Genomic DNA, 25,951 nt, shown 5'->3' on the forward strand with positions numbered 1-25,951 from the left:
ACCATGGTCGATGGTATCAAAAGCCCTGAGAGGTCTAACAGGACCAGGATAGAGGAGCAACCCCTATCCCGAGCCCTCCAGAGATCATCCACCAACGTGACCAATGCCGTTTCCGTGCTGTGCCCAGGCCGGAAGCCGGACTGGAGCGGGTCTAGATAGACAGCTTCATCCAGGTACCGGGGAAGCTGTTGCGCTACCACACTCTCAACAACCTTCGGAATGAAGCAAAGGTTGGAGACTGGACGATAGTTAGCCAAAACAGCCGGATCCAGAGAGGGCTTCTTTCTGCACATTCTAATATTTTCCTGATCACATTCTCATCTGTGGGGATCTCTTCACTTTTTAAATTTTGTGCAAATACAATTCTAGCTGCAGTTAGTATATAGATAATTAGATATACATTCCCCTTACTATATTTTTTGGATAAAATCCCCAACAAGAATATTTCTGGCTTTAAATCAATATGCTGCTTTATCATTTTTTCCAGCCACATATGTATGTTTGTCCAATATTTTTTTCCCTTTGAGCAAAAATTACCACATATGATAATATGACCCAGGTATCTATCTGGTGGCACTTCCAGCATTAGCCGACTTATCTTTAAACATCTTTGAATTACGTTTCTGTCAGATATTGTCCTATTTGGTTGCTCCTACCTTCCAAGGTCACAAGATCCACTAGGTCCTTCCCACAAATAATGGTGATGAGTAAAATAGGTCTTGCTAAATTTTGTCCTTCCAAACAGTTATTTCATGCTCAGAGGAGAAATCTTCTTTTTTCTTTGAGAATACTAGAATGTAAGCGTAGGAAGTGATCTTGGAGGATATCCAGGCCAGCTCCTTGCTTGATGCAGAATCTACTATCCATCCAGGCTCTGTTTAATTTCCAGCAGAGGAAAATCCACCCCCTCCCTAGGCAGTCCGTTACATTTTTGGAACAGCCCTTGCCATTTAGAAACGTTTCCCGAGAGCCAACCCAGATTTTCCTTCTTAAATTTAAGCAATTGTTCCTTGTCCTGCCTTCTGAAACCACTCTGAATTAGTTACTCCCCAGCTTCCAGATTTTTGAAGACTGCTTTCATGTCTCCCTGTAATCTTACAGCTTCCAGGCTAAGCGTACCCAGTACCTCTACCTATGTGTCTATTTATAAATAAATCTGTTGCTCTTTAAAGTTTATAACTAAGAGAAACTCAATCCCCCTTACAGATAGTCATTCTGTTAATGTTATGTGTTGCTCATTTTTGCTCAGGTCCAGTTGGAACGGATCCGGCAGGCAGATTCCCTGGAGAGAATTCGTGCAATCCTCAATGATACAAAACTGACTGACATTAATCAACTACCTGAAACATGACAGCCTCAGTAGCAGAGCTGCAAAGCTACATTTTGGTTGTTTTTTTTAAAACCCTCCTCTTTATAGCAAAACCTTTAATAATTATTTAATTCTAACTGAAAGAGCAGAAGGATGACACAAGAGCCATGGTCCAGGTTGTGTTTCTGGGAGGGAGAGGAAGGTTTTCTGGGCAGAAAGAAAGTTTCACACTGAGAAGATTGGCAGGATCCTCCAGGGTATCTGCCTTCAGTGTAGTAGTTGGACTTCTTCATATAACTCATCTACCTTCATCCTCCTGCTCTCTCTACCCCCCCGCCATGTAATCCTGGAATACGGTATTCCCTCCCTCCCTCCCTCTCGTCCATACCCTGTTAAAATACCGTGATGAAAGTAGTCGCTGAAAATCATCTCCTCCCATCCCACCCCAAATCTTTTGGAGTGAAGTTACAATAGCAAGTTGGGCAGAAGGGGAAAATAGTATATTGTATTAATATTTTATATTAAAATATGAATTTATTTGCAGGACACTGGATTTTGGGTTTTTCTAGCTCAGTACATTTTTTGTACCTTGAAATGTTGTGCTGGAAGAGCCCCCAACTAAAAATATGGACAGCGAATGGGCAGAAGAGGATTAGAGAGAAGGCTGCAAATTTTCCAAAAAGAACCTAAGGCACAGGGGGAAAATGGATAATTAGAATGGGGAAATAAGTCACCTAAATTCTTAAGACACAAAGGTCAGGGAAGTGAAGGTTAATCTTCATCGAAAGAAAAGCAAATGAAAATAAATTGCTTTAGTATCTCTCATTACTCCATCCCCCCCCCCAAAAAAAAGCTACATTGCACAATATCAGCATATGGCTGGATCCAGCATTACACTTCTCTCACTGAAATACATGGACTTGAGTTAATCACATTTATCAATACACATTTGATTACCATGGTGTAAAAAACCTAAGCCGTATCATATAGTACAGAGATGTTTTGTGAATCTCTACCCAGATTCTAGAATAGGGGTGTCAAACTGGCGGCCCTCAGGCTGGATGCATCACATGCAGTCCATGCCCACCCCAGCTCCACGAATGGGGAAAATGTTGCATGACGGCAACATGAAGCGGCAGGTTTGACACCAGTGTTCTAAAAGGCCTTTTGCTTTGTATTTGTTTAAAAAATGGGTTTAAAATTATACATTTAAGATAATGCTGCAACACCTCAGATAGGAAATGTTTGTGAAGCTGCAGTTATGTTTATGCTTGGGCTGAATGCTTCTCTTGAAAAAGCTCACGATACATCTCTGAAAAATCTTGTTCTGGACTTACAATCAGAACACGCAAGATGCATTAAACTCCATAACAGAAAGGTTCCAGCAGAACCCAAATGCAACTGATTTGCTGTGATTCAACTCTGAGGGGAAAGGAAGATGCTTCTCTAAATTTAAAATGGAACTTTTAAAATAATTAAATTAAAACTAAATTATTAATTTTTTTCCAGTCAGGAGGCTGCATGATTACCTGGCTTCCAATAAGAGCTTATGAACTCCTAGGAGCTGTTTTAAATAGGATGAGTGTAAAGTAGATAAAATGTGTTTAATCTGTATTTCTATTGGATTTTTATTCTTGTGGTCAGCAGCAGTTGAACAGATCAGTGTTGAAATGGGCTAATGGAGTTGCAAGCAAGTGTTCATTCCCAATTCTTCCACACCTGCTATCAAGAGAGTAACCATCAGTTATGACATTCATTTTCTAGAGACCAGAATCAATCTAATTTAATCATGTTTATTATTACTTGCTTCTTGAACAAGCAAGTATTGATCCAATATTTAGTTTGTAGATCGATGTGGGCAGCTTGAGTACTTTCTCATTGTTGAAAGAAAACTATCACTCTATTTCACTTTTTAAGTGGGCAACTGAGTTTATCTGTTTCAGCTTTTCTGGATAGTAATCGAGGTGAGGTGGAGGAAGAGAGGGGGCAACTTGATTCCATGTAAGTTCTAACTATGTAATTGGTACAAAATCAAAGAGCATTTGCTGGTATCCAGTCTGTTTCAACCTGCTGGTTAGAAAAAAATATATGAAAAATATTGCAGGGAAAATAGAGAGGAGTGGACTTACTTAGAAATGAAGAGCTTACTCTAATGAAGTTCATTAGCATGTTTCTTTGCATCTTTAATATCGTATTAGAAATGGACTGAACCCTTCTTCCTTAATCCTGCTCGTGCAATTAGTACATCATTAAATTTGAGCAAAGATGGCTTTCCTTTTAGGAAAGGAGCATTTTCAAAGATCCCTGCCAAATACGGTCAATCTCATCTAAGCATTTGTATTAAATTGACTAAAAACCACATGTTGTGTTAATTGGGAGGCAATGCTATAATCCCTAAGATATGATACACATATTGAAAGGATTATACCATGAATCGGATGCATAATATTCTATTTAGCATAGTGACTAAGTACTGTTCTGCTATTCATCCTGAAGCCTAGAAATATTTCAGAATCATTGGGGAAAGAATTAAACTATTGTGGAAGAGAATGCAGGGAAGATCTGTAGTACTACATTTAAAATTTATACATATAATTAAACAAATATTGACAATGTAATACTGTAAATCCACAAGTCCACAAATCTGAGAATAATAATATGCTGCTAGTTCACACAAATTTTTTAAAAAGGGAAAATTTGTTTTAATGACAGGAAATCCTCATTTTTCAAAATTGATCTTGAAAATGAATTGCTTTCATAATCAACTTTTTTTAAAAAGGCTGTATGACTCTGACTTTTTTAATGTAAAGGAATAATTAATTTATGCCATTAGTTTTCAGTTCTCTCATTCAAAGGCTTAGTTACTACAAATAGGTATAATGCAATGACCAGTACTGATTTAAACATGGATTGTGTGCAAAATGAGAGGAAAGAACAGTAAGGCTGGCTCTGTTCTGCATACTTGTACAGTCCTTTTGTATGCAAAATGTATACTAAAAGGTCAAAGAATTACTGGAAGACTTGTAGTCTTAATATGTGCACAATAGGTTCTTCCAACATGTCAAATGGTTTACTTTCACTTTTGTATCTCCTATGGCATAACTATATAGCTTCTAACAACACAATGTGGCCAAGGATAAGGGTGGGAGATGGGTAAGTAATCTATAAAGCCCCTTAATTTAAAAAAAACAAACAAAAAAAACTAGCCTTCAAATTCCACACTTTTGGAATTATATTGCATTCCAGCAAAAGCCACTGGTGTCCTGTGAAACTGTGGATGTAAAATTATCCTGTCTATTGAATTAAAAAATGTAACCATTTGTTAACTGTATTGGAGGTGTATCCTGCAAAAGTGTTCCAAATTAAAGGAAAAAAGTCTTGCAATTCTTTTCATACCTTCTTTCTATTTAAATGTATTGTACTGATGAGCTAAGAAGGGTTCATACAGTTAGCTCAGAAGATGATCTATACGGAAAGATATATACAGTGGCTGTATTGATTTTTATTTTGAAATGAACAGTGTGTTATCACAAACATATATTTAAGTTGAAGTCACAAGAAGTACAAAGTTGCCTTATTTTTCCCCACGAAGTATCAAAAGGGCGGAAGTCAAATGTCTTTAGCATCATGCCTTCTGTAGAATACTGTAACATGCGTTATAATCATGAGTAACGAGTATTTAATAGTGGCTCTTTTTGTAAAAATAGTTCAGTTTATAAATTAGGAAAAAGGCAGCTGGTTACGTTTAATATTCCAAAAATGTAAGTCCTTAGTCTGATGACTAAAAGGTGACATGATTCCTGATGTCATTTATTTGTTTCACCATCTCCTGAATGTGTTCTCCTCTGAAAGAAAAAAAAAATTCTTTATGTTAGTATTGAGCAAGGGTAGTAAGAAAGACAGTTTGTAATTTAAATCTTTAAATTTTATGTATTTTGGTTAGTCCAGTAATTTTTTATGTATAACTTAATACCTACAGAGACTCACAAATTGCCTTCCTCTTACTGGAAATGTAATTTTTTTTTTTGGTTGGGGGTGGGGGGAGGTTGTCTGTCACTCTCACAAAGCTGGTAAACACACTAATATTTAGGACCTATACAATTCTGACCAAAATGTAACACTTATAGACAGCCTTAGTATAGCAGCTGTCAGCAGCCTAGAAACTAAACCAAGATGGAAGTCTGTGCACCATGCATGCATTTGCTATTAGTCAAATATTAATTATGCAAGAAAATAATCAGTTCAGCAAGCAATTGACTCACTCCTCTTTCAGAACAGCTTGGATACATTTCCTCTGATAGGTGCTGAGGTTGATGCTCGGCTTCTGTGGACTATTTCCCTTCTCCATTTTTCTCTGCTGGTAATCCTTTTTCATTTTAACCTAGAATACAGGGAATCAATATGGAGAAACACCTCAAAAGTTACTTTTATTGTTCTCATAAAGGAAAATATTTGTAAGTCAGGGTTGGTGCTCTTTAAGTGTGTTATCTTGCAGACGTTTCATTACCCTAACTAGGTAACATCATCAGTGCTAGTAAGGAGTGCTGTTCGCTGTCAGCTTATACTGATGGCTCTTTGGCAGTTTCTTGATTGAGGTATTGCTTTCTTGACTGTTGGTCTGAAGTTAAGCTTGGAGTTAATCTATGCTAATCTGAGATCTGATTACTGGTGGCTGATTTGTCAGAGAGCCAGGCTTCTAGAAATTCCCTGTTTCGTTGTTGCAGTAAGAACAATGTAAGAACTGCAACAATCACTATGTAGACCAGGGATGTCAAACTCACGGCCTGCAGGCCCAATGCGTCAAGCACTACCCACGCCCGGTTTAGCGAAGGGGGGAAAAGTCACGATATATCACGTGATGACACCATGACAACGCGAGTTTGACACCCCTGGTATAGATGCACAGGTAGAAGACTGGCAGAATGCATCCATAAACACCAACTGGCAGTCAGAAGACATGACAAAAATCCTTTAATTTCACAACGTATAGACAGATTTAACCATAGTTTCAATTGGGAAAATGTGACAATCTTAGACCAGGCAAAGTCCAAAAATGCCAGGGAATTTCTAGAAGCCTGGTACTCTGACAAATCAGCCCTCAATAGACACATAGACATTAACATCTTCAAAAGAGATAATTCACCAGCCCAAAACAGAAAAAGACGACTCCACCTTTCCACCAGTAATCAGCACTCAGATCAGCATAGATTAACTCCTAGGTTAACTTCAGACCACCAATCAAGAAAGCAATACCCCAATCGAGAAACTGCCAAAGAGCCATCAGTAAACAGCCCAACCAAAGAATCCCTAAGACCGCCCCCACCCACACAAACAGGCAGCTCACCAGAATATAAACTGACAACAAACAGCACTCCTTACTAGCACTGATGATGTTACCTAGTTAAGGTAATGAAATGTCTGCAGAATAACAAGTTCAGAGAGCACCAAGGACCCCTCATTTTATTTTTCTAGGTATATTTTTAGAAATGAGAAGCCACTTGCCTGCTTGATAGCATTGCCTAAATGCCTCAGTTGCTCTTGTATTGTTTGTAGCTCCTTCTTCATATCCTTTTCACTGTCGGAAAGGACAGGCAGCTGTGAGTGGAAACTACGGAGAACTTTCTTCATCCTGTAGCCACAAAAAAAAAATGTCAGGTTTCTAACAAGGGGCAGTGGAGATGGAGATTTACTATGCATTTTCAGACTACGTAACTAAATATCTTCTCAGAATGGTGCTACACTTGTACAATATATAACCATTCCTTTCAAATTTATTTGTAGATTTTAGTTTCTTATTTGGTTAGGTGTGATGTACACTTTTGTTCAAAAGTAAATTAGTTTCATTTTGCTAATTAAATATTAGCAGACTTATTGGTTACTCTAGCTGTTTGATGTTTGACAAGGAAAAAAGAGGTGCAATAGTACAGTAATAAGTAATTTTTAGAAAACTAGCAGCCCCTTTTTTTCTAAAAAGCTAAACACAGCTAAAGTCATTTTCACTGAGCTAAACGACAATAATTGACTTTGGTTTGACTTGGCAGAATCTGTGAACCCAGTATGTTTATCTGGTATTTAAGTGAAACAGTTCCAGAGGTAAAACTGCTTATCCATTTTCATTTTGCTAGGAGTGTAGCCTGAAACTGCCTTTCCATAAACTTGGCTTTCTTCTATTAACATATGTATTATAATTTACAAAGTAGTTCAGTTTAGTCAGTTTAATGACTAGGCTTCTACAACAGTTTCTTTGGCAAGAAGTTAGATAATTGCAGTTACTTCAGCTAATCAGAAGAGCCCCTAGTAAGATATCCCCACCTGTTCACAATATCCTCTTGTTTCTCTTTGGCTTCTTCATATTTGTCAGCCAAACGCTCTGCCATCTCCCTCAAGCTTTTCCTTTATGAGAAAACAAAATGTTATTTTCAGGACAGCAGCACACCTTTGTTTTTTTTACACATTACAGCATTATAATACCCAAAATGTATTTATTCCTTGAGTAATTTCCCTCAGTTTCTAATGGATACATTCATTGCAAATCAACTTCCATGATTCCTAGTAGCAGCATCTATGAGGAACCAGAAGAGCACTAAAATACAGAATGTACAACTTAACTTAAGTTTCACCTAAAAGGAGCTAAATGTTAAGCCTGGTAATGTTAAAGAGGAAAAAGGGAAAGGTCCAAAAGCATCCGTCCAAACACAATAAATTCGATAAAGTAAGTTTTCTCCTATGTCTGGACTGAGTAACATAAGACTTCCTTAAATGCTAGTATACAACTTACTTCATAGGAATTACAATTCTTGGGGTGGGAGAAGAAATAGGTCCTCTACCAGTGGTGGGTTGCCCCCAGTTCGCACTGGTTCTATAGAACCAGTAGTAAAACCGGCGGGAGGCCCCACCCACCGACCCCGACATCATCAAAACGCTTCTGTGCATGCAAACAGCATGCGTGCGAGTGGTCCCGTTGCGAACCGGTAGTAAAGGTAAGTAGAATCCACCCCTGTCCTCTACCCTATGTGTTCCTTTGTTTACTGTGAAACTTAAGACAGAAGCTTCCTCCCATGAACCTCTGATTCTTTGCCAGCATGGACAATGGTTAGAATATTGCACCCAGCAGATGCATGCTCACGTTAACCTTGGTTAGATTATTTCATAGTTTAGCAAGTTGTATGAACAATCTGGTTAGTGTACAGTTCAGTTTTACAACCTCAGAAAATGGTTTAATTAAGTAACGAGGTTGAGATTCAGCAACCTGGGTCAGTAATCATACAAATTGCTCCCTATAATGCCTGGGTCTCCCAGTCTAAGATAGGTAAATTTGCACAAATGGGTTTTTCCAAAGAGTAACTGGACTTCCTTGGTTTTTTTCTTTGAAAAAGTTTCACTTCTCATCCAAGGAGCTTCTTCGGTTCCATTTCTTGATGAGAAGTGAAACATTTTCAAGAAAAAAACCCACCAAGAATGACTCTGTCATTCTTACCTTTTGGAAAAGCACCTTTGGGACAACCATGACCTGGATGATTTGAAGATCTCCATAATCAGCTATAACCCAAGCCATTCGAGCTATTGAATGTGTGTGAATCTAAAATACTTTCTGTACGAGAATATTCTGTATCATTGACTTTTGCTACTTCCATGGGACAATCCAGTACTTGGAACCAGAAAAATCATCATAATTCTTTGTGTAGTTTTGCTCTAAAGTCTAAACCATTCCATCTAACTATGAGACAAGTTTCTTCTCCTGAAATTAATCAATTTGGATCTCTCATAACTGTCATTGGTGGCAGCTATTCCATACAGTTAAATGAACGGTTTGTGTTGCAGATGGACAAAGAACTCCCGATAGCAGTGAGAACTCATGCTGAACTTATTTCTCCTAACATTCATCTCCAATCCCCTGTCTGTCATTTACACTGTAAGCCCTAAAAGTAGTACATATTGTCCTGTTCAAATAACAGGTCATTCTAAGATTCTTTTTGGCTAAGAAATAAAATTTACATGGTTTAAATCAATAAAGGGGGGGTGGGGACAGGAGGGATGGCTCACAAATGGGTTGGTCTTTACCTTTCTTCTCCACAGCACTTTAGATCGTCCAGCTGTTTTTTTTTCTGTTCACGCAGCAATTTCACTCTGAGGTGGAGAAAAGATTTACAGGTTAGACGGGAAACAGTGCCTCAATCTGCATATTTTGTTTTCCTCTAACCACTACTGCAGAAGATAAACACCTAAGGCTTTAATATTTAAAGGAAATTAAACTATTCAAAAACGACTATCCTGTTCCCCCCAAAATAAGACATCCCGTTAATAAGCCCAATCGGGCTTTTAAGTGCATGGCAATAAGGCCAAGGGCTTATTTCAGGGTTCAAAAAAATATAAGACGGTCTTATTTTCGGGGAAACATAGTATTAACTTTATTTTTTTATTTTTATTTTATTTTGAATTTGTATACCGCCCTTCTCCCTGAGGACTCAGGGCGGTGAATAGCCAAGTAAAAACTCTTCTATTCCAAGGACAGAAAACTGTAGAAACATTAGATATACTGTGTTTTCCCAAAAATAAGACCCTGTCTTATATTTTTTTGAACCCTGAAATAAGCCCTTGGCCTTATTGCCATGCACTCAAAAGCCCGATTGGGCTTATTATCAGGGGATGTCTTATTTTGGGGGAAACAGGGTAGTTAATGTGGAGAAAAGGGGATTTCTTTTCATTTGTAGTGTGTTAGATAAATAAATCACTGGGGAAGCAGAATAAATGCTTTTCTCAGAATAATACAGATTATTTTTTAAAGTAATGAGTAGGTTTATCAGTTGTATTATACTTAAGTCAGCAGAAAATCAAAACTAGGGCAGGCCATAAATAAAAGATTCAAAATTCAATTTTAGACTTTTACTGAAGTTTTTTGATATCATACAGACAGAATTGTTCATTTTTAGAAATATTGTTATACACATGTTGCAAATCATTTAAGTGCCCTTTTCTAAAACATTGGATCCAATAAAAAAAATTAGTGGCACTTTGAATTATTCTCTATTTTGTTTAGGGCAGCAGACTCTTAAGACCTAAAAATCCTCATTTTAGTCACTGTAAGAAAATGCTGAAATGAAATGAAATAACTTTAGATTTTATAATTTAGAAACAAAAAACCACTGTTACCTTCGCTGGATTTCTTCTCGAGCCAAGTCCTGTTTTAGAATATATTCTTCCCGGAAAACTTGTGTGGCTCTGCTTAGAAGCTGAAGGCATTCTTCTGGGGGTGGGGAAGACTCTTTATCTGCAGCTCTTTAAAAAAACAAAACAAAGCAAACATGGGACATCCAAGGTTGGAAAAGGATGCATTTACATGACAAACATATATATATAAAAACATCTCCTCTGAGGGAGATGGGCAGTTAAAAAGTATGAAATAGATGACAGATACATATTTTTTGGACACCCCCCCCCCCCGTTTTTGCAAAAAACGGGGCACGCAGAGGATTTGGGAGGCCTGCAGAGTGCTCCTGGGGCCAGGGAGGGCAAAAACACAATTTTTGCTAAAAACAGGGCATGCAGAGGGTTTGGGAGGCCTGCAAAGTGCTCCTGGGGGCTGGGGGAGGGCACAAATGCCCGTTTTTGTGAAAAATAGGGTGCGCAAAGGGTTTGGGAGGCCTGCAGAGTGCTCCTGGGGGCTGGGGAGGGCAAGAACGCCGTTTTTGCAAAAAATAATGGGCCCGTTTTCACAAAAATGGGGGCATTTTTGCCCTCCCCAGCCCCCAGGAGCATTCTGCAGGCCTCTCAAACTCTCTGCACACCATGGACGAGCGGGGCGGGGCTTCAGGCGGCCAAAAATGGCTGTATTTGGTGTATAAAACGCACCAACATTTCCACCCTCTTTGGGGGGGGGAAGTGTGTCTTATACTCAAAAAATAGGGCAGTTAGATAGACAGAAAGACATTGAGCACCTCATTAAAAGTACTCAAAGAGAACAAAGAATATTGAAATCAATATTTGATAAAGCTCCCTAATCAATTCCCCTATCCCCTAGTTAACCAGAAGACACTATTCTACGAGCATAATAATTCAGTGGGAACCAGCAAGATGGCTTGTATTCTCTGAATGTCTTACCAGCCTTGCATGAAAGAATAACAAAAGATTTAGGGGAATAGCAGAAAAGATGCAAAAACGTCCAAATACAGAATGGGAGATTTTCAGACAGAAAAAGAAAAGTCTGATTATGAGTCCACTGAAAAGATCAAGTTTGGTGGTCCATTCCAAACAAGATGCAGTTTGCCAATTGCAGCAATGAGAATCAACAGCCAAAATAAAGAACAAGCAACAACACACAAGCTCTCCCCAAGGCATGGAAAAGGGTCTATCTTAGCCCATCGGTGAGGAAAAGCAGCAAAGTAACAACAACAAGAAATCCACTTTATGTGAAATTGGTTTGCCACAAAGAGAAAGATGTTGTACTTCAGCAACAATGGATTTGCAGAGGTGCGACACAAGATGTTCCGGATATGTTTCTCAAAGGAGTCCTGTGATTCAGCTAGGATGCGGAGAGGTGTGGTAGACGTCTGTGGCTCTTCCTTGGTGCACAGAAGTGGAGGGCACGTTGGGTGGACTGCGGAACTGTCAAAACAAATGTCAGGCATCTATTAATATCAACGATTCTTCTCTGCCTTCTTTTTTCTCCTTTTCAGTAAGTTCCTTGGATATTTATAACCCTCCTACCATTGCAAAAAAAATGGCTTGTATTGCCATTGGCCCTTCCTATCCATAACTCATGCAGAAAATGTCAGAAAGAGAGGCTTACTCAATGTTATACCTTGCTGCTAATATTTCTAGGAAGAACCCACTAAGGAGAGTTTCCCTCTTTTCTATGAGAACAGATTAAAGAAATCAAGGTGAGGGGTTTTTTTTTTCTCCCTGTAGCTAAGATGCTGGCAAAAAGCACAGCAGGGCCTACAAAACTGCAAGAGAAAGGGAAGAAAAATTCATCCCTTTCTTTTTCATCCAACACACACTCCAGTAAAACATTCTTAAATCTATTTTTCTTCCAGATTGGATTTTTCCAGGAAATCACAGCAAGATAAATGCTTAAGCCTAGTTTGGGAGACACAGTGTTCTTTTACTATGAGATAGAATCAATCTGGAAACCAGGAAAAAGACATACCGGTATATTTGCCATTTGCATTATTGCAGGAAGCAACAGAGATGCCCCATTACTTCTGTTTTGAACAGGCTACAAAGTTATTGAGCTATTGGTTATAGGCCATGAATTTTGGAAAACAGAAAGAATAATGGACCTTGGAGGTCTTCTAGTCCAACCCCCTGCCTAGGTTGGAAACCTGATACCATTGCAGACCTGCACTAAAATACTATACTTCATAGATATTTTAAACAAAAGCCGAGCATATAAAAGTTATTGTCTCCAGAAGTACTTAAAAGAATTCAAGTTCAATGAGAGCTGGTGCCAGCAAGCATATCACAAAGGAGTTAGCCAAACAACAGATATATAAGGAAAAAGAGATATGCTTTCAAGAACAAGGTAATGTAATTGAAACAAGGAAATCTAAAAATCCATGTCAACCAAAATCTGAAACCAGTATATGTAATCTGAGGAGTACTTCTAAATGTGAAGCAGTGATTAAGGTTGATTTAACTGTTTAATACTGCATTTGAATCTGTGGGTAACCTTGATAAGATTTGTGGAACAAGCCACCTCAATCTAAAACAGTGTTTCTCAATTTTGGAAACTTTATAGTGGGGGACTTCAACTCCCAGAATTCCTCAGCCAGCATACATGGGAATTCTGGGAGTTGAAGCCCTCCTGTCTTAAAGTTGCCAAGGTTAAGAAATACTGGTCTAAAATTTAAGCAAAGCCGAGGAAATAAATATATATTTATAATCTATGACTGCACATGTAAACAGCAATGTTTTTCACTTGTGGAAAACATAAAGTAGAAGTAAATATGACTCGGGCATAGATTATAAATGGCTTCATACTTACAGAAGAGGCCTGGTAATGCATTCATAGGTCCTGGTGATGCAAACCATTGTCGGGCCCAGAATATCCGAGACAATCCAGAACCCTCTAATTGCAGCAGGTTGTCTACAGGAACAAAACATCTCTTTAAAAGTTCTGGCAGTCTTAGTGGCAGAAGAACAGCCATCTTTACTATATTCAGACTAAAAGGCAAAAGCTTCTTCCTCTCTATTGGAAGCTATTTAACTCCAACTGGATGGGCTGTATAATCCACATGTACTGCCTGCTTCTTAAAAAGATTTAGGTGATTATTTCTGGATTCCAGGCACGTTCAGTTCACGAATCCTGGAAGTGACTTATTGCCTTCCTTTTTTCTAGCACAATCCTTCCTAACCAAATGCTTGACGATTGTATTTGCTAATTTATACAATTCTCAGATCACCATGGCTCTTGGACGCTTATCATTTATTTATATAATTTATAAGCACAATAACTCTGGGATGCTTAAAAGTAAAAGAAAAAAATACCACTTGAGACAGTATCTCAAGTATATCTGAAGAGTATAAAGTTGGGAACTAAGACATTTAAATATATAAAATGAAAGATCCAACTCACAATGATTCTCTTGAACATTATTTTTCCTATAACATACAACTCTACTTGAGCAAGGTAAATGCAGTAAACGTGACCCCCCACCCCTTCCAGTCTCTATCCCAAACACACGTTCAAAATTAATTAATATATATTCTCTTAATTGTTTTTAATGTTTGTATTGTATGTTTTTATCTGGCTGTACACCGCCCTGAGTCCCTTGGGAGAAGGTGCGGTATATAAATTCGAAATAAAATAAATAAAAGTAAAATAAAAATTATTAACAAAGCCAACATACTCTTGACTCTTTCATATGTTACAACTATCCGTAACAGTTATTGAGCAAAGGTCTCCAAAGATAAGCTGCATGAAGAACATTGATGGGAGAAAAGGTGGAAGCCACACTGGCTCCTACCTGCATGGTAGAGGCTTGGTACACAGGATATGCTCCACAAAGCACTTCTGTTCTGCCCCAAGCTCCTGCAGACTGTCTTTGTCTTCTTCACCTGAAAAGCAGGTCCACAAATTTAATGCACAAGACCAATTCCAATTTGCAGGATTCAGATATCACCACAAACTACCCTATTCATTTGATATATTTTTATATTTCTGTGTTAAAACACAAAGAGAAAAACGAAATAAAATAAATTTGTAACATAAAAGCATTTATGGTATATATGAACTATGCATTATAAAAGGGAGGAAAAAATAAATTTAGGAAAAACGTGTTGTCACAGAAAGGTCTGATCCAAGGCAGACATACTGCTAGAAAATATAGCAGTATTTGCTTCCCAAATACGAGCCTTGATAGTACAAGGGTTTAGTGCACCCTGTTATTAACACAGCTGCCTGCAATTTCTGCTGGTTCGAATCTCTCCAAGGCTCAAGGTTGACTCAGCCTTCCATCCTTTCTAAGGTAGGTGAAATGAGGACCCAGTTTGTGGGGGCAATAAGCTGACTTTGTATAAAATATACAAAAGAATGAAGGCTATTGCTTAATGCATTGTAAGCCGCCCTGAGTCTCCGGAGAAGGGCGGCATATAAATCAAATTAAAAAAAAATTAAAAAAAATAAAAAAATAAAAAAATATCAGTGAGAGAGCACTCCAAAGCGTAGAAGCCACCAAATTTGAAGGCTAGTTATGAACACATTCATATCTTACCTTTTTAATATATGTTAAACTGAAGGCAATGGCAAGAACTTAAATGTGTATTTTTAAGAAAAAACGAATTACAAGCGAGGAGGACTAAGTTACTTACCAGAACCAAGGAATTTGTGTAGTTTGTTGATCCAAGGGAGTCCAATACTATGTACACCAGCATCATGTGTGCAGTGGTAGCGAGAAGAGCATTTGGGATCTGAGAAACATAAGCATGGTTTGTGTTAATTGATGATCAAATTTACACAAGACAGATTTCACACATGTACGTGATGATATGAGGGTTTTTTTTTAAAAAAATGGAAATTTGCCAGGTTTCTTATATGAAGCAGTTCCATCATCTCCCAATCCTTCAGTTGCTCATGATTATATAGTAAAATAACTTGAAAAATAAGGCAAGGGATTTATAGAAACAATTTTGCTTTGACCATATCTAAAAAAATTGATATAATTGGAATAGGAAATTTTTAGCCTCTCTGATTATTTGCCATTACTGCTCAAAACATAAACTATAAATAGTTATTTACCTTATATCTTTACATACTGTACTTCTTTCAGAGACTCACAGTACAATGCTTTGCTTCTCTACTTAAACAATCTACTGTATTCAACTAAGCCCACATTAAGTTATGTAAGAATACCATTTCAAGATCACATTTGCAACTCACCTTTTATTTTATTGTCTCAATTGTTCTATCGATAAGGTCATCCAGCCAACATTAGAATTAACCAGGATTTTAAACTTCCCTGCTCCTGGTACAATGCTCGAGCTTTCCAGATGTGTATTTTTTTTTAAAAAAATATTTTATTATATGCCCTAAAATGCAGGTTTATCAGATATTAAATGGAGAAGATGAAAGAGAACAAATATAAGGGACATAATGACCCGTGTTCTTACCTCTGTGCAATTTCATTGGACAGGAGAAATCTGAGTCTATAGGTTCTTCCCCTTCTCTGGAAGCTAGTCTCAGAGCAAGTTCCAATTCAACACACTCAAACACATAGAGTGATGGAATAAGGTCAGTTCGGGAATCCCAAGACTTGACAGACTGCAGGGAAAATGGAATGATTATATTAACATTTTTCAAGTCATGATTCCCTTGAGACACATTGGGTTAATAGCAATAGCATATAGTCTTATATACTGCCCCAAAGCACTTTACAGCACTATCTGGGCAGTTTACAATATAAGCATTATTTATATGTTGCTTCCAACAATCTAGGTCCTCATTTTGTCAATCTCAGAAGATTGGAAGGCTGAGTCAACCTTGAACCGGTTAGGAACGGAGCTCGGCCCTCCTGAGCTCCGTTTTTGCTGGCAGAGGCACTGTGGGCTGCTGTTTCCAGGGCAGCCCCGTGGGCCAGATCCAATCCGTGGACAGGGGGGCAAGGCCAGGGAGGCTGCGGCCCACCCGAGCTCCGCTTTCCCTGACAAGAGGGCTGCAGGAGGCTGTTGCGATTGAAAATGGAGCTCTGGACACACCCACTGGACAAGCCCCACCCCAGCCCTCCGAGACCAAACACAACCCTGATGTGGCCCTCAATAAAATCGAGTTTGACACCCCTGGCTTAGAAGTATTATTCCATGGACGTGGAGCAGAACTGCATTGAGTGGCACTCACTTTAACTTCAATCAGTAATCAATCAGTTTAAATGTCTGTCAAGGGTACCTTCTCCCCTTTCCAGCAGTCTCTTGAATGGTTAGGATAAAACATATTTCTTGGGTAGAGAGCATACATTTCCAACTGTTTGTGTTTGAAGTCAAGTCTGCACAGCAATATAACAGGCAGTGATGGAAAACACTGCCGAAGGCAGAAGCTACTTCTCAGTCTCTCAATCTTCTATCTAGTTTCCCTAGAAGGGGCACACCCAAAGACTTTAGGGTATTATTTAAACCTGTGAACATATTAAGAAAGGAGGTGACAGAAGGAGGGCTTTCAAATTATCCTAATGCCTCCCTGAAAGACATCCAAATGTCAAAATTATGAAACTGAGTCATCCATTTTATTACTGAATTACAGCAGTGAAAAGAGCTGGGGAGCAATATGCAACCTATGGGCTGGCTACTCACAGTCACTAGGTTATATTGTAACACTACACTGTTTATTATACCTGCAAGATCACTAGAAGAAATCTGGAAATACAGCAAATGACATCTACTGCAGTCAGATGCCTAAAAATATATACAAATGTTTTAAGGGATTTATACTCAGGCCATTTCATCCTCTAGCCCAGACTGTTTCTGGAAGAAAAAGCTGTTTTTGGGGTGCTCAGGCATGGATCTGTTCTATCGATTAAAATTTGATTCTTTCATCTGGACAATGTTAGAGCTTACTGCATGCAGAACATTTTGTTTTACCACTGAAATAGAGATTCCTCCCATATATCAACACTTTTTCTCAAAAGTGCAAACTGTAGCAGTAACATACCATCTGTTCATCATCTTCTTCTCCCTCTAGTACCACACAATGATAAAGCATCCCCGATTCAGTAGCAATCACTAGGATGTTAGGAACACAGGGAAGGCAGAGAACTGCACAAGCATCGTAGCCATAATTGTCTTCAGCTGCAGGATACATCGGCAATGGGCCCAGCAGCTTGCCAAGGTTACTGGTGCTGGAATAACAATTTCAAGACGAGTGGGAAGCTGTTTAATAGCATTAACTTTTATCATCACTGTCCTGCCAAATAAACCAAACTTATTGCTTCATAAAAGAAACTTTTCACTGTTTGCTGCAAAAATTGAGTTACTTGAACTACCAGGAGCCAAAAATGTTCCATGGTCTCGCATATTTAATATTTATTCTGAGAACAAAAAAATCGTATATTTTATAAAAATCTAATGTAATGTCACTCCTGGAAGCAATCACGTGAGCCACACTTCAAAGAAGTGACTTAGCTCTAAGCACTTCTAGGGACCGACTGGAAAACACTTAAGATGCTTCTTTCTTTAAACAAATCAGATGTAATTAATCACTTTCTAGGTGTCGTAATATTGTTGCTTTATTCATAACCATGAAACATCCTCCATGTATTTCCCTTGCATTGCATGCAAACCATCTTGACTCCATCAGTTTCACTGTAGTGCCCTAAATGTTAGCCCAATGACAGAACATCTGAATAGCTAGAGGCACAATACCGGTGACAGAAGATGGAATGCGTTATTTAGAAACAGTTATTTCCATTCAGCCTTTTAAAACCATTTTATTTTTCACTCAGTGCCTTTATAACCTCCTATATTTGAAAATGTACTCTCTAGTGTATAGGCAAACTGAATGCCACTAACTGAACTTTCTCAACCAAGTCTTTACCTGCGCAAGAGATTAATGTAGATCAGAAACGTCTCTCCGTTTTCATACAGGATATACATAGGATATGCCAGCACATCCTCTTTCTCTCTCTGTCCAGTTACATTCTTAGGAAGTACCGCTAGAGGCCCAAAGTCAAATGCCACTGCAGTCTCTCCTATCAACGCTGTATATGTTCTCCTGAAGCAGAAAAGGCAGACAGAGACTTTAGTCAGCAGTGACTCTAAACACAGATCCAGTTTCCAGACAAACAAACAATAGCTGAGCATGCCTAGAGAGGAGGAAGATTCAATCTTACCCCTTATTAAGTCTCAATGTTTCCTCATCAGCATCTGAAAGAGTTATCATTTTCACAGGTGTCTGGGGTGAACTCAAACTATAAATCCTATTAAACAAAGAATTTTTTTAATGAACAACAAAACATCCCACATGATTATTTCTTCAGACTGAATAACTGTAAGTGTATATATCAATTAAGGTAAATAATTTTCCATATAGGTTGGGCTTTTTTTTGTTGGCAGCAGCAGCAAAAGTATCCATACAAAACCAGAGATGGCCTTGTTGAGATCTGTTTTTGTTTCTTTGGAGTTATAACTCTCTTAAATGCAATCAATTCAGAGCAAGAAAAGGTTACCTTATTGTGTTGTCGGATGTTAATAGCACAACATGGGGCTCCAGAGTCTCACTGGGGTACCAAGCAGCATGCTTCAGGGTCAGAGATGATGAACTGGTGAAGAACCTTTCAGCAATAGGTATGGTGCTGGAAAACACATGTCTGCATTTCAGCCACAAAAGATCTACCATTCATTCATCTGTTCCAATGCTTTAACCAGCAGCTTACATGTTTACAATAACTATGCTATGAAAAGATTTATCCACTGACTTTTTCAGGCCAACCTGCTAATTCTATGTCTCTGCTATGTCAGAGACAGAATTAGAATGGCTTGATATTTTTCTGACTGCTTTCCCAGTTAACTCCTATTAAAATTTTTCCCTGCAACCTCAATCTCAAGTTCCCTCTCAAGTCCCAAACTGCTTTCCAGAACACTTTCATAAGAAATTTTCTCCAAATGTTTGTACACGCCTGCTTTTTCATTGAAATCTTTAGCATCTACCTCCATACTGTAAATAGCTATAACTGATGATGAACCATTTCCAAAGCAAAACTTCCAGTGATGATCCAGACAAAGCAAGGCAAATGTAGTACAAATAGGATACACTACTCCAGGGTCTGAAATATCCAAAGCTGGACTTTAGGTCAAGCCTAACAAGGGTTATCCTCACTAACCCTCAGTCATCCCTGTGAAGCAGTCTGAAGGACTGCTTTTCATAATGCAAATCAGCAATGTTCACAGGAGGATTCAAAAAAGACAATGGCCAAAACAACACAATCCAATCGCTGTCTCTGTATATGTATGTTATGTCAGGAGGGGAATGGATTATACTGCTGCATCTCTAGCCGTGTCAGTTTGAGTCCCCCTTGGAGATGCTATTAAAGAATCTGCATAACTGAAAAGGATCTCTTTCAATATTGGACAGGAGAACATTGGCAAACAAATTTATATCCAGTGGCACCACTACATCTTAGGTGATTCTAAAGCTGATAATCAAGATGAATGGAAATTCTACATACCTACAATTAATGGTAGATTTTCCACCTTCAAATTCAGAATTCTTTCCCCAACGTTTAGGTAACTCCAACACCATTAATCCTTTTGTTCCTATGAGAGCCACATGCTGCTGCATAGGACTTAAAACAGTTTGATACACCTCAAAGAAGGGTGAATTAATGCAGAGAAGAATCTGAAAACAAAAACAGATTTTATTAGTTAGAGACATTTCTCCCATTAGCATAAGACTGATACCCCATGCTAAGCCTTGATTTGCTTAATCATGATTTGTTAAATAAACTTAAATTGGGTATCTTTCCACAATGTGCAAAGTCATGAACCACAATCTACAAAACATAATAACTGTGTTCACACAAAGCGAAGCTTTTTAGTCATAGTATTACTAGTAACTAGTCTCTATTTATGTACCTCTTTGGATTCTCCGTTTAGCAAAAACTAAATTGCACTTCTCTGTCTTGCCAAATTATGTAAAATAAGAACATAAAAGAATTACAGGAAAAAATCTCACAGAAATTACAAGACTGTTTGGAAACTATATTGCTTCACACTACAGGCAAGATCGAGCATTCACATGACCGATTATTTTCATGCATCTTCAGTCAATCTACCTATCAACTAACCAATATTTATACTACTTTTCATCTAATTTATGAGTCACCCCCATAACAAAGTTCAAAGGAAGGGCAATTGTTAATAGCTTTTAATAACATTTTAAAACCTATTTGTTAGTTTTCTTTAAGTATTATACGCTGCCCAGAATCACTCTCTTGTGAGATGGGCAGCTATATAAATATAAATAAATCAAAGTATTGCAAAAACAATCCATGTCAGAATTTGCATTATGAGAATGTGACATTAAATGCTAAAAATCAATTAAAAGTTTTTTTAAAAAAATTAATAGAATAGAATAGAATAGAATAGAATAGAATAGAATAGAATAGAATAGAATAGAATAGAATAGAATAGAATTCTTTATTGGCCAAATGTGATTGGACACACAAGGAATTTGTCTTAGGTGTATATGCTCTCAGTATACATAAGTTAATTATTAATAAGTTAATTGCAACCTCAGATATAAAATAAAAACTATATTTAGTATAATTTAAGGGATCTGTATAAAGTTTTAGTGGACATTAACTTTGGGGCAAAACAGAAGTTCAAGAACAGTTGTAGTCCGGCGTTCTCTTACAGATGCCACTTGTACTTCTACACACTTTTCTTCACTGAATGCCCTCATCTTTCCCCATGGGAAAACTGAACTTTTCTGATCCAACCCAAATTTACACATTCAATATTGGAGGGGCAAAAATGTTGCCTATGCATATGGCTGTGTGCATGAGGTAAATACAGCCTAAGGGAGGTGGGGGGGGGGAATGCTCCTTCCACACAGGTGATGCACAAAGTTTACAGGCATATTATTCCTTCCTAGGCAAAGGAATGGCTCCCACAAACGAAATAAAACGCTAGCATTTCAGCAAGGTGAAACTGGAATTCTTTTAGATCAGGGGGTCTCCAACCTTGGCAACTTTAAGACTGATGGACTTCAACTCCCAGAGTTCCTCAGCCAGCAAAGCTCAGCTTTGCTGGCTGAGGAACTCTGGGAGTTGAAGTCCACCAGTCTTAAAGTTGCCAAGGTTGGAGACCCCTGAAGATTTACTGCTCTAAGTATGCAGGGTTTTTTTTTTCTTTTAAAGTATCTTTTCCTTTTTTTCCCTATTGGAACGGGAAAAGAGAACGGCGTTTTTTCCCCCCCTACAGCACGCAATTTTTACAATGAGCATCATCGACATCCTCGCTATGAAGGGCGTCATTCTGGCCTTTTCCCCTCTTAAGAACCAGGAGACTCGCTCAAGAAACATCCCACCTGGTATGAGGCCAAGCTGTCCGGGTCGTCGCCAAGGTGCCTCAGGCCGAGGACGCAAAAGGCGGCACGTTCTCGGTCCCACAGGAAGAGTTCTCCCCCGATGCCAAACATCAGATCCCTCGGGAGGGCTGGCCTGGTTTGCTCCGTCTCCGGCCCGGCTTCAGAGGCCTGCTCCTTCAGGCGACTCAGCACGACATGGCGAGGCAGTTCGGCCCACCAATGGTCTCCTAAACCAGGCGACACAGCCACCGCCGCCGCCGCCATGGTTACTTTCAGCGAGGCGAGTGGAACGTCGGTCGCTTAATTAAGCGGCTAAACGGATCTTGCCTGGCTACCTCAGACTGCAAGAACTACAGCTCCCAGCGTGCATTTCGGCGGGCGACCATAGAGTATTCAAAAGTTGCTTGGCGGGTTTTCACTCTTCTCCCCGCCTTCCGGTTAGAAGCCAATCCAAGAAGTTGTGGAAGTTTTTCCTCCCTCCGTCCCTGCAAAGGGGAAATATATCATTAAGAAATACAGTTTAAGGATGCAGCTAGAGTCCTATCTGCACAAAATTGGAAAATTTTGTGAAGAGATCCCCACAGATGGGGAGAATGTGATCAGGAAAATATTAGAATGTGCAGAAATGAATAGACTCACTAACGCTAGCAATTAAGGAGAAAGAACAAACTGAATATTATATGACATGGGACTTAATTTTATCAATGGTTAGATAACAAAAATGGAAGTTAGAAACAGGGAAACAAGAGAAAAAGATTAGTGAAATAGAGAAGATATGTTAAGAGAGAAGCAAATATGTGTAATATTATAGAATCAATGTTAATGTAATGAATATTGTTGTAAATTTTGATTATTATTTTACAAAGATATCTGTACCCGGACAACACACTGTTTAATTGAAGATGGAATTATTATATTTTTAAAAAATGTTAAAAAAATAAAAATATAGTTTAAGGTGCTAGCTTGTGTAAGGTCCGGCTATACGCTTAAGTTCGCAGTGAACCAAAAAGAAAGACTTAAACGGAGGCTTGAATAAGAATCAACATTTAATCTTTGATCAAAGACAAAAGGCTGGATAAAACCATTCCAAACACATACAAAGAGATATGTATATGGGAGGGTTCACATCTTCAGAGAAGATGTAACCACTTTTTATACCTTTAAAGCACCAGTTAGATCCCCAACTCTGGCCCTTAATTTATGTTTGTGTATTCTTTGTTGCCCTGCAAAGGAATCTAAACTTCCAATTAGTCTTATCTTAAGCATTTCTTTGTTTACTTAATTGGCTATTTAGCCCCTGGCTCTGGAAGACCAGATCTTATCCAGATAAGGCATAAATTAGGACTGAGGTATAGTTTATTCCTTTGTTGATGGCTAGTTTCAATTGAGATATGTACCATGCTTTTAGATTGATATGCGTTCAGGTCAAATGGCAGGGACATACGTTTGACAAATATCAGATACATTTCAGAGGCCTAATGACAATATGTTTGTAACAGGAGATACAAATAGAAAGGAATAATATGTGTGATACAAAAAGCACAATATATATGTTACAGGAACCTAATGATTACAGAATAACAAGCTTTTACTAAATCTAGTATATCAGTATTTTATATTCTATCTTTATTATTGTTTCCCTACACTTGGAAAGCAGGAAACTGTCAATTCTAGGCTTTCCTTGGGCATGAAAGCCATCCAGGTGACTTTGGATGTGTCACTCCTTCTCAGCCCACTCCACCTCATTTGTCCTCACTGAGGGTAAAATAGGAAGCAGGAGTAATAGGTACACAGGTAGTCTTCAATTTAGAACCACAATTTAGCCCAAAATTTATGTTGCTAAGCAAGACATTTGTTAAGTGAGTTTTGCTCCATTTTACCTTTCTGGCCACAGTTGTTAAGTGAATCATTGCAGTTGTTAAGTTAGCAACACGTTAAGTGAACCTGTGTTCCCCATTGACTTTGCTCATCAGAAAGTTGCTAAAGGTGATCACATGATCCCAGGACACTGCAACTGTCATAAATATCAACCAATTGCCAAGTGTCTGAATTTTGATCACGTGACCATGGGGATGCTGCAACAGTTGTAAGTGTGAAAAATGATCATAGGTCATTTTTCAATGCTGTTGTAACTGATCACTAAATGAACTGTTGTAAATTGAGGACTACCTGTATTCACTGCCTTAAATTGACCAAAATATATAAAAGGCAGGATAAAAATCTAAATAAGAACCTTGGGAAGAACTTTATATGTATGAAGGCCAACACCAGCCAAACCATCAGCAGCTGTGATTTAACTGCTGGCCCAGCCCGGCACTGGTTCATTTTACCTGGTATAATGAATCAACAATCACACTGAGCAAAGAAAGTGGGTTTTCACACTTATTTCTGTGCAGAATTAAAGAGAGGTACACTAATCCAAGTGCTTCTGAAATCCAATAAGCTCTTTTTATATCATAAGCATATGCACATCAAAATTTCCTCATATTTCATCACTTGTTCCTGATTTATTGAAGCTGTGCAGTTTAGTCTAAAATCCCATAATAAACTTGGGGGGTGCACTTAATTACCTAACCTCTCCACCCTCTGGGACTGGGTGTATCAAGAATACTGCAAATTACCTTTGTTCTAGTGTAGGAAGTTAGCACCCACCCCTCTCCTAGAAGAATGAACTATTTTAGGAAATATTAAAAAGGCAGAATATATTTCCCTGGATGAGAAATGGAGAAACATGTTTTAAAGACAAAGCAGCTTCCTGCCTCCCCCCAGCTTTCAATGCGCCATTAAGGCCTCAGCCAAGCTCACTCATTCCTCCCACCTTTGTCAATGGACCATCATCTGCAACACAATAGGACCAGTGGTGGGATTCAAGTAATTTAACAACTGGTTCTCTTCCCTAATGATTTCTTCCAACAACCAGTTTGCCAAACTCTTCAGAAAGTTAACAACCGGTTCTCCCGAAGTGGTGCGAACTGGCTGAATCCCCACCACTGAATAGGACCCATCTAGCAACAGAAACTCAACACATGACACCTGGGAAGATTACATCAGCCAGCAAGGCTATCTAAGACCCCCACCCTCTGGGAGTCTGACAACCAATCAGGATACTCTTCCTGTGCCCCAGGAAGTTCAAAGCTCAGAAAAGGCATAAAACCAAGGCACGCTCAACATCTCGTCCCTTTTCTGCTCAGGAACTCAAACCATGTGATCCTGTCCACCATTAAACCATCTTTCCAAGCAGTCTCCATGTTTCCAGTGTCTTTTTCCCCACTTGGAACTGAACCCAGATGGACATTTCTTCCAACACTAGCAATGAGCATACTTACAAAATTCTTCAGCAGTTACAAAGCCACATCCTGCCAACTACACTGACACTGGTAAGATATGAAGCACTGGTAGTCAGCTTCCTTAGCTCTTTGCTAACAGATACCAAAGTGCATGCTAATTGACTGCGAATTTCAGTGAAAGCACAAATAGAGTAATCAAGATGGAGGCGCTTTGTTTAAAATTAATTCATGGCTCACTTGCAAAAGCACCTAATAGTTTGCTAATAGATTAATAAAACAGGCCCTGATCACATTGTTGTGAACAGATAATACTAATAAAAGGTGTCCTATCTTTTGGTAACTGAGCCATCTCTCTGTCTGCTAGCCATCTCTTTCTCAACTTGGTAATTCCAGGTGTATTTGGACTATAAACCAATTTCACGCAATAGCTACAGGTGATGTAATTTGTCAAATGCATTGAAAAGTACTCAGCTAAAGAATGACTGGGCAAGGGATGGTTTTTGAGTGAGCAATTCAAGAAGGCTGAAATGTGCTACAATCAAGACTGTTTCAGGTGAGAAATAGGCAGAACATAATAGACTTTTATCACAATAAATTTTTGCTAGCTGAGACCAAGGATTTGGGGGTGAAATTATACTTTTTCATATAGATGGTGACTAAAAGTTGCCTGTAACTGGCAGAGAAGTATACCACAAGACAGCTCACTGTGTATGTACAGGCAAAAGCTCATCACTACTTCATTGATACTCACTGTGAAAGCCTACAACAGTATATTGTTGTTTTCATGAGAAATTTCATGAGATCATCAAATCTGTTGAGATTTCAAGTAAGTAATTGGTTTTA

The 25,951-nt window shown here is 38.6% G+C and overlaps 2 protein-coding genes across 3 annotated transcripts in view; one reads left to right on the forward strand and one right to left on the reverse strand.

The window, feature by feature from the left end:
* The window catches only part of RABEP1 (rabaptin, RAB GTPase binding effector protein 1), a 71,964-nt gene extending 67,271 nt beyond the window's left edge, over nucleotides 1-4,693 (forward strand). Inside the window, exon 18 of the mRNA XM_070932087.1 lies at nucleotides 1,250-4,693. Coding sequence (XP_070788188.1) covers nucleotides 1,250-1,351 — 102 coding nt within the window. The 3' untranslated portion in view covers nucleotides 1,352-4,693. The remainder of the gene's footprint in view (nucleotides 1-1,249) is intronic.
* Nucleotides 4,694-4,796: 103 nt separating this feature from the next.
* Nucleotides 4,797-22,174, reverse strand: NUP88 (nucleoporin 88). 2 transcript variants are annotated; one of them, XM_070945861.1, is made up of 17 exons: nucleotides 21,822-22,174; nucleotides 19,960-20,129; nucleotides 18,961-19,086; nucleotides 18,625-18,711; nucleotides 18,330-18,506; nucleotides 17,448-17,634; nucleotides 15,917-16,067; nucleotides 15,119-15,217; nucleotides 14,275-14,365; nucleotides 13,293-13,394; nucleotides 11,753-11,911; nucleotides 10,460-10,585; nucleotides 9,371-9,436; nucleotides 7,622-7,702; nucleotides 6,812-6,938; nucleotides 5,572-5,690; nucleotides 4,797-5,154 (listed from the first exon to the last, which is right to left on the reverse strand). In XM_070945861.1, exons 1-17 carry the CDS (start codon nucleotides 22,083-22,085, stop codon nucleotides 5,091-5,093), a joined length of 2,196 nt encoding a protein of 731 aa, XP_070801962.1. In that variant the 5' UTR covers nucleotides 22,086-22,174; the 3' UTR covers nucleotides 4,797-5,090. The 2 variants fall into 2 exon arrangements, with proteins under 2 accessions (XP_070801962.1, XP_070801970.1); XM_070945869.1 differs by lacking the exon at nucleotides 13,293-13,394.
* Between the last annotated feature and the right edge of the window lie 3,777 nt (nucleotides 22,175-25,951).

Source organism: Pituophis catenifer, unplaced genomic scaffold, assembly GCF_029215685.1.
Source record: "Pituophis catenifer annectens isolate HBS135680 unplaced genomic scaffold, rPitCat1.0.hap2 SCAF_1, whole genome shotgun sequence".
Classification (NCBI taxonomy): domain Eukaryota; kingdom Metazoa; phylum Chordata; class Lepidosauria; order Squamata; family Colubridae; genus Pituophis; species Pituophis catenifer.

Excerpts from the sequence above, each read along its gene's own strand:
- NUP88 (XM_070945861.1), bottom strand. The coding sequence starts at position 22,085 with ATGGCGGCGGCGGCGGTGGCTGTGTCGCCTGGTTTAGGAGACCATTGG. Across the intron at positions 18,507-18,624 it reads ACATTGAGACTTAATAAGGG|GAGAACATATACAGCGTTGA; the intron begins GTAAGATTGAAT and ends TTTCTGCTTCAG. Across the intron at positions 15,218-15,916 it reads TCCAATGAAATTGCACAGAG|ATCCCAAATGCTCTTCTCGC; the intron begins GTAAGAACACGG and ends TATGTTTCTCAG.